We start from the raw sequence: 14,038 nt of genomic DNA on the forward strand, positions 1-14,038 counted from the left end.
GAAAAAAATAAAGATAACATGTGTTCAATATTATTGGGTTTGATGAGAGAGAAGCAATTTTATTACATTAAAGTGCATTAAAAGTACTAGAACTATATTTTTTGGACAAAGTTTGTGGTTAAACATCTACTTATTTAAGGACGGAAGAAGCATGTAGTAGTCTTCGAAAGCTGTACTTGTTGGCAGCATCCATTTCGCCACATATTCGATGGAAAAGTTGCATGCATATGCTATGGTAGGAAGTTGCATATACTAGGGCAGGTCGGCATCACTGTGTGGGATCGTCGCGTGAACATACGGTGGGCCGTGGGCAACCGCGCTCAGTGTGACTTGATCTTGCATGCGACGGCGCAATCGATCCAGAGAGCGCGCAAGACGGAGAGAGACGTACACGAAGCCTGTTCGGTCGCTACCTGAAAAAGGCCGTTGGTGTAGCTGGTACAAAGTAGGTATAATATATATCTAGCTGGTGTAGCTGGTTCGGACGGAAAAAGGCCGTACGTCCGGGCGTGAGAAAAGGGCACGAGATATCTATTCCATTCTTCGCGCGGACACCTCGATCATTGGCCAGCTTCACACGGCGCAATGTGCCCTCGAGAGCAAGCTATACTCGGCGCGGACGCAAAGGTCACAGCCGAGTTAGCTGGATCCAGGCTTCAGCGTGCCTCACCATTTGGTAACTGGCCAACTGATTTGTTTATCAGTCAACAGTCTCTTTCATGGATTATGTCGTCCTGGCTGGACCGGCGGCTTGTTAAGCTGTTCATTTAAGGTCATCTTCCAGCTACCCGACGTATTTTGTCTGGCCTAGTTATTTTAATTGTTTTTCTCTATTTTCAACTCAAATCTCTCGTATGTTACTGGAAACATAATGTTCTAACGACCAAATAAATTTAAGTACTCTAAATACCCCCTCCATCCTAGTTCTTAAGGCACATTTCCAAAAAATATTTACAGTTAATGTAGTGCAGCAAATTAAATACTCCAAACAAACCCTAGAGTCCCTCCATTCATGTTGTTTTTGAAGTACACTTCAACAAAGCACGTTCAAATGTGCAATGACTGCCCCAGTTGACAGTTGTGGCGGTTCCACGAAATTTACTACTCGTGTATGAAACATTGCCCTAAGGAGTAGTGCCATTTTGGTGAGCGCATAGACGCGTGTTCGTGATCTCTAGCCATAAATCAGGCGACGTTGACGAGCGCGTCATCTCTAGGCATTACGAAGAAGATTCAGCACCACATGCATCCAGGTGAAAACACGAAGCCATTTTCACCTTTCAGAACAGGAGCCAAGTCCAAAAACGGAAATGTGTTGAATCGTGTGTATATATTACTCTCATTCTTCGGGCGCAAGACTGGTCTGACCGACGCGTCAACGTCAAGCAAACATTTCACCTGTACTAGTAATATCATACGAGCAAACGACAACGTTGGTTTGCTTACTTAACACCGTGAGCTTCCGTCCCATTTCGTGGGCCCTTCCATCCACCAGCTGAAGCGCGTGTTCCAGTCCCTGTCGATGTCGAGCAAGTAAACCCAAGATGAGAAGAAGGTTCTGCTCGATCGCCCTGTTCAAACCGCCGATCGGGACGCGTTGCCTCGACGTACCTCCAGCCCTCGACGACGTCAACACCGACGTGGTCTACACGTGAGACCACCTGAGATGGCTGCTACTCGCCTGCCGACTATAAAAGGCCGGACATGCACACACCAAGCCACATCAAACTGCCACCATCTTCGATTTCTCCTGAATCAAGCTCATCTCCTCGCGCGTTCACCGTTTCACTCGTACGTGCTACAGAGATCAGGCGCGCACCCATGGTTTCCTCGATGAGCCACTACAGAGATCAGGCGCCTCTTTCCCTCTCCCTCTCCCTCGGCGCCGTGGCCGAGCGCAAGAAGAAGCTGAGGCGCGCCGCCGCGGCAGGAGGTGCAGAGGGCGCTGCCGGCGGAGAATTCACGTGCAAGACGTGCGGCCGCTCCTTCCCCACGTTCCAGGCGCTCGGCGGGCACCGGACCAGCCACCTCCGCGGCCGCCACGGCCTCGCGCTCGCCCTCGCCGGAGACCACTACTCCGTCAAGCCAAAGAAGACCACTTCTTCAGACGACCAGAAGCCGGCAGCAGTGCACCAGTGCCACGTCTGCGGGCTCAGCTTCGAGATGGGGCAGGCGCTCGGGGGACACATGCGCAGGCACCGTGAGGAGGCCGGCGCCGTGGCGCAGGCGCCGCCCGTTCTGCTCCAGCTCTTCGTCTAGCTCGATTTATTGGAGAACTTGATCTAGTGCAGAGTTCTTGCAGGTTGACCCGTGTGCGCGATTTGTTTCTAAGTTGCTCCACACCCTATAGTCGTAGCCTCGTAGGCGTTGATCGTTGGTTCATTCGTTCTTTGTGTACATATAGCAATAGGACTTGTTCATTCATTCGTTCGGAGATGGTATACATTGATTCATTCGTTTCTTTTGTTCCGGTGGATTTGACTCCCCTTTTCCTAACCCGAAAAGTGAGTAATTGACTCGATCAGAGTTCAGCATCGTCATCCTCATGTCTACTCGTGAGAGAGTGCTACAATCGAACAAATATAATTTAAGAACCACTTTTATAATATTCCTAATGTTCGTCATGATAGAAAGAATAGGCACCAATACATAGGATGTTAAATTACCGGGAGAGCAACACATAGACAAAATAGTACAAAAATACATATATTAAATAGCAACCCTTGCCAAGGCGGGCTAGATTCGTGGCGGATGTAGACTGAAGGTGTCTAAGAAAGAAGTGGGTGGGAGGCCGAGCTACATGTAGCCTTTTATTTACAAACACTTGAATTCATGTTTCAAAGTTTCAAAAATAAGAATCAAAATTCTACGGATATTTAATGATGTATACTATAATGGTGTAAAATCTCAATAAAAACTACTTAATATTCAAGGCTACGAAAAAAATCTGACAAATTTTATAGTGAATAGTATATTGCAAGACTATAAAATTTGTCAATTTTGTGTAGCCTAGAATATAAATTAGTTTGGATTGAGATTTAACACCATTGTAGCGTACGTCATTGCCTACCTCTAGAATTTTGATTCAGATTTTTTGAAATTTTCATATATATATTTGAGGTGTTTGAAAATAAAGAGCTACATGTAGCTCGGTCTCCAAAATGCCACACCCGTGGTAAAACCAGTTGTCGATTTTTTCAAGGGCGGGTCACTACGATGGCTCACCTCATTTGCTTAGCTCAACAACTAAGTTGGCATGTATACTAGGTTCTCGGCTAAATCGTTACTAAGCTCTAACCCCCACTCTTATCCCCTTTATCATTTTGTGGCCGACATTACCCCTTAGTCCTTCTACATCTCCTGCTGCAATGAATTTTCGGAGAATGAAGCTCGTCCTCTCTCTTGTTGATAAAGTATCTTTCTACCAACATATACGAGTCGATAAATTTCATCTATTGTCCAGACTCTCGCTAGCGGTATTAGCGTTTATAATAGAGATTTTATATTTAGATTTGAACACAAAAATATTATTAATCCATATGTGATTTCTGAATAATAAGTCACTAGCTAAATTTTAGTGTCTAATCGATGTAGAATATTAAAAAATCTCAAAGCATCAAATAAGGTGAGAAAGGGATTTGAATGACATCTAAGATATAATGAGCTATAATGCAGAAAACTATATATAACCTAAATTTGTGTAGTGAGGGTTTAGAGAGTATCCTCGTCACAACTCTGCATTCTTGTAAAATTAAATATGAATGTCCGTGTGTATATCAACACCGCATAGTGTGCCTTGTTGAAGGATAGCATGTGTTATTTAGGTACATCATAGGATCCACGAGCACATTCTTCATCTTATAATAATTCAGCTTTATTTTAAATAACCCCAAATAGGTTCCTAATAAAACAAATCTCTAACGTCCAAAGTTTTCTTAAATATATGTCTAAAACCACAACACATCAAAATATATAATTTTAACAAAATAATACTGCAATTCCAACTTCCTTTTATTTGACAAAGCGAGCCATGACTCATTGGTATGGTCTGGCATGTATGATCACTACGGGAAAAACTTTCTTTGCCGTGCAACTATTTGCACGGCAAAGGGCACTATATGCACGGCAAAGGCTTTGCCGTGCGGGAACACACGGCAAAGATCGCACGGCAATGCCATCGACGGCAAAGGCTTCTTTGCCGTGTGACTCGCCAACGTTGCACGGCAAAGGCTTTGCCGTGCGATGCCGCACGGCAAAGGTCGCTTCTTTGCCGTGTGCCAAACATGTTTTATCTAAAAAAGGCCCAAATTGGTTGGTCGATCCGGGAATCGAACCTAGGACGCATAGTAGGGAAAGCATGCGACCTTGCCACTGGGCTAAGTGTTTGTTTGTTGATAACTATACCACGCCACATCTTTTGAGATGAGAAGAAATCCAGTTTTTACATCTTTGCCGTGCGCTTACACTAGGCAAAGGCTGCTTTGCCGTGCGTTTGTTAAAAACACTAGGCAAAGGCTGCTTTGCCGTGCGCCAATGTTACACGGCAATGCCTAACGCCTTTACCGTGCACCGAATCTTTGCCGTGCGGTGTGTTGGGCCTTTGCCGTGTACATTTCTTTGCCGTGCGGCTTCTTCCGTCATTGCCGTGAATCGTATCTTTGCCGTGCGCTCGTGTCTATCTTTCCCGTGGCCAAGATCTTTGCCGTGCGTTTTTATCTGTGCGCACGGCAAAGAAATCTTTGCCGTGCGGGAACACACGGCAAAGAAAGGATGCACGGCAACGCCTATTTTTCCCGTAGTGGATGAAGCCTAGCAACTACATGATTGTTGGATCCATCAATGTCATGTACGTTCTAACACGTGCGTTTACAGTTGTAAATCATGCATGTGTCCCTAGCTCTGTGAAGTATATATGGATTTGTCATGTGTAAGGCTTATATGTATTAGTTTGCTGCCTTAGTTAATCAGCTCGTACAATAATTTATACATTACATATAGACAATGAACTCTAAACTTGAGCGCATGCGAATGGGCCGGATGATCAGGGTGATATTTAGATTACAAGTGGAAATCCTACGCAACGCCCGAGATCTACCGGTCCTAAGCGAGTTACCAGCACTCCATATTACACGTACAACGCTAGGTCACCTAACCTTTATACCTGGTTAGCATGCAAAAAGTTACTAGTAGAAAAATCTGGGTCGACCAAATATCGTTCGACGAACCCAGAACATTCCGGCGTTTCGGTGTTCCAGCAACTCGATAACGTGCGGCAGACGGACTCACCGCGCGAGCTCAAGCGCGTCCAATATTACGGTGTGAAGTCACAGTTGAGTACGTTAAGTAATCGGACTATTACGGTAACTCGTACTCCAGATTTCCGGAAGCAGCCACAGTTCATTTCGTTAAGTACTCGTACTATTACTTTGTGTAGTCCAAGTTCGACCCCACCCGCCGAAATTGAGAGAGAACCCTAATCCCCAAACCCTCTCCGCCGCCGACGACCAATTGATCGACCTCCATGGGGGTTTACGCCGCCTCCTTCCAACCTCCCGCCCTACCGGCCACCGATGCCGCCCGCCCCGCCTGGATCCTCCTCGACACGTTGGGCTACATCTCCGATTATTCCCCCCACAACACGACCAAAGCAGAAGCCTACACTAGCACAGGAAAGCAAATCACGGTCTCCTTTTTCGTCGCCGAGCCGCCGGCCGTGTCCTACTTCACCGTCCACTGCCCGGACCTGAAGAAGGAGGACTTCGTCACGGAGCCCCGCGTCGTCCACTCGGAGAAGGACCTCGCTCTCCTCAGCCTCTCCCTCAGGCGCGGCATCGAGACCGCAACCGACTACTTCATCTACAGGGCCAGGCCGGACCACCTGCCGTCGCTCGATCTGCTCCCGGCCGGCACAGATTGCCGTCTATCGAAGATGACGGCCTTAGCTTCAGTCGCCTGCGTGCCCTCCAGCGACGGCGAGCACATCGTCGTGGTTGCTCTCGGCCTAACATTCCAACAGGGGAGATACGAGTTCAACCTCTTCCGGTCCGAATCAGGAACCTGGACCTACAAGCTGCTAGTCTTGGGAACATCCGTCCTCGGCCCCAAGCCGGTAACCATCGATCCTGCCAAGGTGATCATGCTCGGCGGCGGAGCGATTGCCTGGGTCGATCTTTGGAACGGCATCCTCGTCTGCGACGACATCTTCAGCAACGAGGACCCTGCAGATTTCCGTGTTATCCCGCTGCCTAAACTCCTCCCAGCTAATCACGCTTACAAACAGATCTCCTACCCACAGCAGTTTCGCGATGTCGTCTGCGCGGATGGCCTGATCAGGCTTGTCGAGATGGAGTATTGCAGAAGACGCATAATCTATGAGATACCAGATGTCTCGAAATCAGAGGTTCTCTACGACTCGGAATTACCGTTGGGCCAGACCGTTGACGATGAAGAGGACATCTACGAGTACCTTGGCTGGAGGATCGTCACATGGAACAGGCCAATTGATTCCAACTATTGGCGCAGGGGCAGCTTGGTTCATGTTAACGACATCCGTGTTGTCAACAGCCCAAGCCATTATTCTGGCCTCCTTTCCGATGGTGTGGACACCAATAATGCTCTGGAAGAGAACCTTCAATCAGCTGGCTTCCCAACGCTGAGCATGGATGATAGCGACGCTGTCTACCTCTTGTCCAAAGTGGATCCGAAAAATGCTTTGTTGCTCACCCTTGACATGAGGAAGAAGACTCTGGAAGGTTTGGCGCCATTTTCTGCTGAAAGATGCATGTATGGCAAACCAGACTACGTTACATGTACCCTATCGAAGTATCTGAATACAAATTCAGGTGATGTATAGTTATGCATGCAGGTGCACGTTAGTCCGCAATAGATATGGCCGTAGCTCCTAATCATGATATGGCAAATAAGAGCAGCTTCCACAATGCGTTCCGTGATGATGTAAACAATGGTGGCTGTGCTGAGAAGATTTGCAGTGCTATAACTAGTTGGGTGCTACCAGTACATGATACACCCCCAGTCTCTAAATAGGTGACGGTTATAAACTTAATAAAAATCGATATTTTCAAAGTTCGACCAAGAATATATATCAAAATGTGAAGATATGTCATATCAAATCAGTATTGATAGATTCATCTCGGCTATGAAGAGACTGTATTCAACTTTGTTTGTGCCTAACTTGTATTTGTGTAGGATGTGTTAATCTGGATCAAAGATATACTAGTACCACTACAGGAATGGCGCGCTGCGCCGACGGCCGTGGCGTACGCCGACGGCCAAATGTCGGGGCCGTCGGCGTACTGCCCGGTCAGCCCAGCTGCTCGAAGCGCCCCTCGGCGTATAGCCACCCTCGGCACATGACAGGCTATGCCGAGGGTGGCCCTCGGCGTATCGGCGGCCCTCGGCATAGGTTGAGGGTGCGACCCCGTCCCATCGCCCCGCGGCCATGCCCTAACTGGACCTTGACGGCGTGAAGCCTATGCCGAGGGCCACCGTCGGCGTAGCTGAAGCCAATTTCTCCCGCCGAATCCTCCTGCCCCTCCCGCCAAAATGACGTCAGCTGTCTAGCCTATGCCAAGGGGCACCGTCGGCTTAGCATCCATCTTTTTTTTCCTTTTTCCCGCCCATTTCTCCCGCCCAATCTTTCCCGCCAATTTTTCCCGCCATTTTCTCCCGCCAGCTTTTCTCGCCGTTTCAGCCCCTCGCCTCCCTATATATACCCATGTGTTCTTCTCCAACAAAACACCACCACCAGCATGGTGTGGTGTTGTTTGTCTAATGTTGTACCCCCGGGGTCTTTCGGCTACACGCACATGCGCTGACGACACTTAGGCATGTCCTGGACGTATAGGGCAGAACTCACCGGTGGGGTGAACCGGAGGAAAACCTTAGATAGCATGGATCCATACTTGCCACCACATGACCTAAAACAAAGGAAAAAAGTCCATTGCTAACCCTAACTCTAACCCTAACCCTAACCCTAGGGGTAGATTTGCGGGGTCCCCGCCCCCTAGGGTTTCCCTAGATACAAACCACCGGAGCGTCCGAATCGCTGGAAACTCCTGCTACGGCTCATCCGGGGCCTATTTCATTCCAAACCTATGGTTTCCATGTGCATATTTTTTTCAACATGCTTCTTTATTGTTTAGTATCTTTATGCTTAGTATTTATATATTCTTGAACATGCTTCTTAATTGTTTAGTGTCTTTATGCTTACTATTTATATATTTTTCAACATGCTTCTTAATTGTTTTCTCTTTCTCAATGCGGGTGATTGAACAATATGAGCGGCGGCAAGGAGGACTCGTCGAGCTTGCTTAAGAAGATGCAACAACGCAAGAACAATGTTAGAAGGAGTGAGAGGGAACCGCGTCGCAATCCGCGTTACGAGGACTTTGCGGTAGGAGGAGGAGGACGAGGACGAGGACGGGGACGAGGTGGTGGAGGTGGAGGTGGCTTGGGAGGAGGTGGAGGTGGAGGTGGCTTGGGAGGAGGTGGAGGTGGAGGTGGCTGGGGAGGACCGGACTTTGAGCCACCACCCTCGGCTTCAGGCGACGTTGCTTCCGGGTTCTTTTTGGAGGGGACGTCTAGAGAGGAGGCGGAGACGGAGTCTAGAGCCGAGGAGGACTCTAGCCGCGGGTTTGAGACTCCGGAGGAGGATGGGCGGCCGAAGGCACCGAAGATTCGTGGGGAAGCGAGAGTCCCCGACGAGAGGAAGGAGCCTAAGACCCATGAGGCGAAGACCCTTATTATTCCTGCTGGCCCTGAGTAAGTGTACTAATTTGGCAATTTCGATTTTCATGTACTAATGTTTGATTTTCATGTGCTAATGTTTGATTTTCATGTGCAGCAATTGGATATTTCCTCCGGGGGTCAAGGGGCGCCTGCCTAGCAGCATGATTGGAGCTTTGCTTAGGAAGTTCTGGCCGGGCAAGTACTATCCCCTCGGCACTGTCCCAGCTGGCGAGAAGAAGCTAGCCACTACTTGGACGGACTACGAGAGTGCCCCTGGCGTAGGCTTCCCGACGGCTGCCGAGGCCGTGATGAGAAAGTTTTGGGTAAGACATATTTTCTCGAGCTTCGTTCATATTTGATGACCCCAATGTTCTAACTCATGAATCTCACAATTGTTTTTTGCATGATTGAAGTGTTTTTATCGTGTGGCGCCCGAGGTTGAGGAGACGGCCGCGAACAGGACTTTGCGGGCGACTTGTGAGAGGTTGACACCGCAGGTGTGGTACAACCAAAGGATCACGTCCGCGGGTCACTTCGGGCGGAGAGAGGCGAGAGGGTCCATAAGCCGGACATTGTCGGTAAGAATGCTAAGGCCGAGTACGAGATGACGGTGGAGGACTACATGTCGGTGAGTAAAATGTCAATGAGATTCTACATTGCTAAGTTGCGATTGCATTAGATTGAGTTGAGTATTGCATTTTCAGGTTATCCCCGATTGGGCCGAGCCGCATGCCGAGGCATGGGAGGAGATGGTTAGGACGAGGTGGCTCAAGATGGACGAGGACTTTGCAGCCGTGGCGAGGCGGAACGCGGAGAACCGAGGCGACGGTGGCACACACTTGTGGGGAAACCTCAGCTACGAGCGCTACAAGGGGAAGACGGTATGTATACATTTTATTTTCCTTCAGGTTCAAAGTTGGTACTCACAACATTTCCTTTCGCGATGCAGAGGGCCGCGTTAGGACCCGAGGAGGAGATGTCTGACCTCGAGATATACAACAAGATGCGGCTTAAGAGGCCCGATCTCTCGCAGCCTCAGCCCTCGCTCCCTGAGTACTTCGGCACCTACGCCGAGGACGCCGAGAACTACTGCGCGATGGTGAGGCATCGTCACCCGGAGGTGGATGACCCCATGAGCGCGGAGGTCGACGAGGAGTCGTTGGTCCTGTCGTCCGGAGGGTTGCCGCATGGCCGTCTCGCCATGATGAACAAGGCCGTCAAGCATACCCTCACCACGACCTTCACGCGTCTCAAGGCGGGACTCACCAAGGACAGCCCCCCTCTCCCGCCTCGTCGCCGGGCTCGGCAACCCGCATACGACGTAAGTTTCCCTCATTTCCATCCTCTTTCCGACTTTCGTTCATACATTGCTAAGTGCTAACGAGACATGAATTTGTGAAATTATAGCCTGACTTCGAGGCGGCCTACGTGGCCGCTCATCAAGAATATCAGGTGGCCTTCAACCAGCACCAGCAGCAGTTCATGGAGTACATGGCATATATACATGTAAGTTCCAACCTTTGTTTTCGCAAATGATGACAAGTCCCACTTTCCCCTAGTTTGATGCTTCATTTCTGCAAAGACCGACATGTAAACTATCTTGCAGGCGTCGTTTGTGGGCAATCAAGCTGGACAGACAGACGGATTTAGGGCCGATGCCTCCCTTTCCGGGGCCGGCGCCAAACATGCCATCGAAGGAAAATTTCGCTGCGGAGTACTATGGGAGAACAACGGTAAGTTCTTCGCCAAACCGAATACTACGGCTTTCCTTTGCCTCGCAAATTGCTAACATCTCGGGAACATGTGTGTAGGGAACGGGATGTTCCGGAAACCAGGGTGGTGGGAGGGACATGACACCGGTTCATCATGGTGGTCCTTCTCCCGGTGCTACACCCGGTACTTCTCCCGGTACTTCTCCCGGTCCTTCTCCCGGTGGTTCTTCCGCAGCTTCTACCGGAAGGTATCGGCCCGGGCCGGTGTCTAGCGGCGACGAGCTCCTCTAGTTGTCCCATAGTAGCTACTTATGTATCCGCACTATTATGTATCCGCACTATGACACTATGACACTTGTAGCTATGTTATGAGACTACTACTATGTATCCGCAACTATGTTATGAGACTTGAACTTCATGTTATGTCTATTTGCATTTACTCTAGTTGAATTATTTGTGATTTAATGTGCTGCTAATCCTGGGAAACAACCAAACCAGCAAAAAAAAGAAAAAAATGGTCAGTGCTACGCCGACGGGTTAACCCTCGGCATAGCGTCGACCTGGACCATATGGTCAGCGGTACGCCGACGGGCAGACGCTCGGCATAGAGTGCAACAGGTCGCCCAGGATGCGGCACGTGGCCTCCTACGCCGACGGCCAGGCGCTCGGCGTAGCGTGTTCCAGGGGAGCGTCCAGGATGCGCCATGTGGCCTCCTACGCCGACGGCCAGGCGCTCGGCGTAGCGTGAGCCACGGCTCGCCAGGGCCCGCCGCGTGGCGGTGTACGCCGACGGCCGCACCCTCGGCGTAGCGGTAACGGCCTTCAGATCGACGTCGCCCGGCCGAGGGCTAGTACGCCGACGGGTGGGCCTCGCCCTCGGCCCTCGCCGTCTACGCCGACGGTCTCCTCTACGCCGAGGGCCACCTGGCTTCTGCCGAGGCGGACCTTCCCCGAGGAGCTATGCCGAGGGTCCCCGTCGGCGTACCGTACGCCGAGGGCGAGGCGGTGGTACGCCGAGGGCCGCCGGCCGTCGGCACCTCGTGCAATTCCTGTAGTGTACAGAACATGCTTTCACACACTGCTAAAATAACCAGTCGCACACAGTAAATGTTATCGTTAATATGCAAGGGTGAGTGATGGTCTGCCACAACGAAAAAGGTTAAATAAACCATGTGCCATGGGGCCTCAATTTCCACACACGATTTTGTTTCCATAATCGTTTGTGATATGATGGGCCATCACAAACATTTTCTTACCCTAGATCTATCACAAACGGTTTTCTCACGCCCGACCGGAAGCCACTTGTAAAATCGCATGATTTTTTTAGGCAACCGTGTGTATTTATCTCAACTGGCACATTTTTTTTTTCAACCAGCCGTATGCTTTCTACAAGTATCGCATACATTTTATGTATGCAACAAGCATTGCTCGGCTGTACCCAGTAGCTCTTAATTCAACATTGCATGCAAATAATTAGCAATACTTATTTCTATTTGATTGTACATTTCATACACCATATGTATATATGTGTTTCGATATAGTTCAATTGCTAGCTATCAAAACCGGAGTTTTATAGAAATAGTTTCTTGGTTAGGCCATTGTCTCCATGCATGAGAAGGTTCTCTTGCAAATGCTCATCCTTTGTTGAGAACCTTGAATGGTCTTGTCGTCACCTATGTGATATTTTGGTTACATTGAATAAGACACTCTTAACTAAAAAAATATATTTTCTGCAGCAGAACAAAACTGATGAGGACATCCCTATTACACTACTACCTCCGTCATTGCAAGATGAAGTTGATGCTGCTGTGAAGCTCAAGTTCAATGAAGTCAGGATTGGACCTATTACAAGGGCTCGTGCGAAGCTACTCAAACAACAGGTGAACTTGTTCCTAAGTGATACTTTGATCGATGAGAACTTTATACTGCCTAAGTCCTATTACTTATGTATGATCAGGTATGAAGAGGGAGCAAGCATCGCACGAGGAGAAGAGAAGCAACGGGACGTGAAGCTGGACATGGAGCTGGACATGAAGACATCCCATGGACGCGCGAGGGAGGAGCGGGAGGCATGCGTGAGGGAAGAAGAAGAAGAAGAAGTAGACCAGCCCAGCGCTAGGCCCGGTCTGACCGGCCGCCACGCCGGCCGACCCGGCACCAGACCCGGTCCAACTAGCCCCCACGCCGGGTGAGCCCGGTTTCAACCGGATCCTGCACTGGTGCCAGCAGGGGACGTTCTGTTTGTCACTTCGGTGCCCCCGGTCATGACCCGGCCCCAGGCCCGGTCCAAACCGGACCGGCCGGTCCCAGGCCCGGTCGACCGGTTCCTGAGCCGGCCGAGTCCGAGTCTGTCTTGACCAGATCCCGATCTGGGTCGGTTATCTTTGTATTTTCTCGAACCCTGGTCGTCCTGAACCCCTATATAAGTGCCCAGGATGCCCCAAATTAGGTTTAGACCACGTTTAAGATAAACCCTAGTTCATAGTTGATTGCTTTGCAACTCTATCGAATTCCTACACCATATTGCATTGATTTTGTGTATACCCTGAAAGTCTTGTGTGATCTGCTATTCCATTGGAAATTAGGCGGTTGCAACTTACTGCTTCGTGGTCGGCGGCTACGTGCGCAAGTGTGTGGAGTCGTGAATATCTTGCAGGGTTGAGAGCTGTTGCATTGGCGACAGGGACCAATCGAGAGATCTTGTTGAGTCATACAAGTTATCATCTACTTCATCATCAAGTTATTTCCGTTGTGTTCATCCCGTGATCATCATCACCCCCGTGCTTACTGAGAAGATCGGGCAACCCCTTATCATCTTGGTATCAGATTTCAGTGTTTCCTCGGTAAGCCATCCACAATCCACCCCATAGTTGAGTTGTGAGTGTTTTCCTATCCAGAAAAATCCATAAAAAGTTAGGGTTAGAGTTTGCCATAGCCTTAGATTGCACTAATTTCGAGTTTAAGTTGCTTTTCGTAGTTGTTTTTGCGTATCTTTTTCTTCCATCTAGTTTTGTTAGGGTTTGTGTTTCCGCTATCATCTAGTTTTCAGTTTTGTTTCTCCGAGTCCACATAGCGTACAGTGTGCTTGTCCCAACCATAGACACAGCCTTTCGATATACGTGATTAGGAACTTCCCCAGAAGAGACTAGTTTTACCGCTCGACAGGCTGCTCGTTAGGGTTTTGGTGCTTTGCAATTTCTGTTGGCCGTGTTATCAAGGAGTTGAGTCATAAAAATCAAAAACAAGAGAAAATAGAAAAGAAGAAAAAAATCTACATATAGCTGCGTGTGTTACAAAAAAAAATCCAAAAAGAAAAAGTGAAGTTCTAGTAAGATTCAAGTGAAGGTCTAGTTTACTTTTCTGCACCTGTAGTTGAGCAATCTCGTGCCCGTTTCGTTGAGCTTTTCTAGTGTCTCTCGAGTGTATTGCAACCTTTCATCCATATAGTTGCATTGACACATTTATCAACTTGTGTGAGTATATTGGTTGTCTACGGTCAGCGCTAGAGCTTGTTATTGGTGCAAATAGGTAGCCTACCTACAGCCCCACATATATGCTGCTTTTTCGTGTGATTTATT

General features: G+C 49.0%; 1 protein-coding gene across 2 annotated transcripts; it reads left to right on the top strand.

Annotated features, from left to right (window-relative positions):
• The first annotated feature begins 1,740 nt into the window (after positions 1–1,740).
• Positions 1,741–2,461, top strand: LOC124681625 (zinc finger protein ZAT12-like). 2 transcript variants are annotated; one of them, XM_047216499.1, is made up of 2 exons: positions 1,741–1,917; positions 1,948–2,461. In XM_047216499.1, exons 1-2 carry the CDS (start codon positions 1,822–1,824, stop codon positions 2,257–2,259), a joined length of 408 nt encoding a protein of 135 aa, XP_047072455.1. In that variant the 5' UTR covers positions 1,741–1,821; the 3' UTR covers positions 2,260–2,461. The 2 variants fall into 2 exon arrangements, with proteins under 2 accessions (XP_047072455.1, XP_047072454.1); XM_047216498.1 differs by having other exon boundaries at positions 1,741–2,461.
• Positions 2,462–14,038: the final 11,577 nt, after the last annotated feature.

The sequence above is a fragment of the Lolium rigidum genome, unplaced genomic scaffold, assembly GCF_022539505.1.
Source record: "Lolium rigidum isolate FL_2022 unplaced genomic scaffold, APGP_CSIRO_Lrig_0.1 contig_49539_1, whole genome shotgun sequence".
Lineage (NCBI taxonomy): Eukaryota > Viridiplantae > Streptophyta > Magnoliopsida > Poales > Poaceae > Lolium > Lolium rigidum.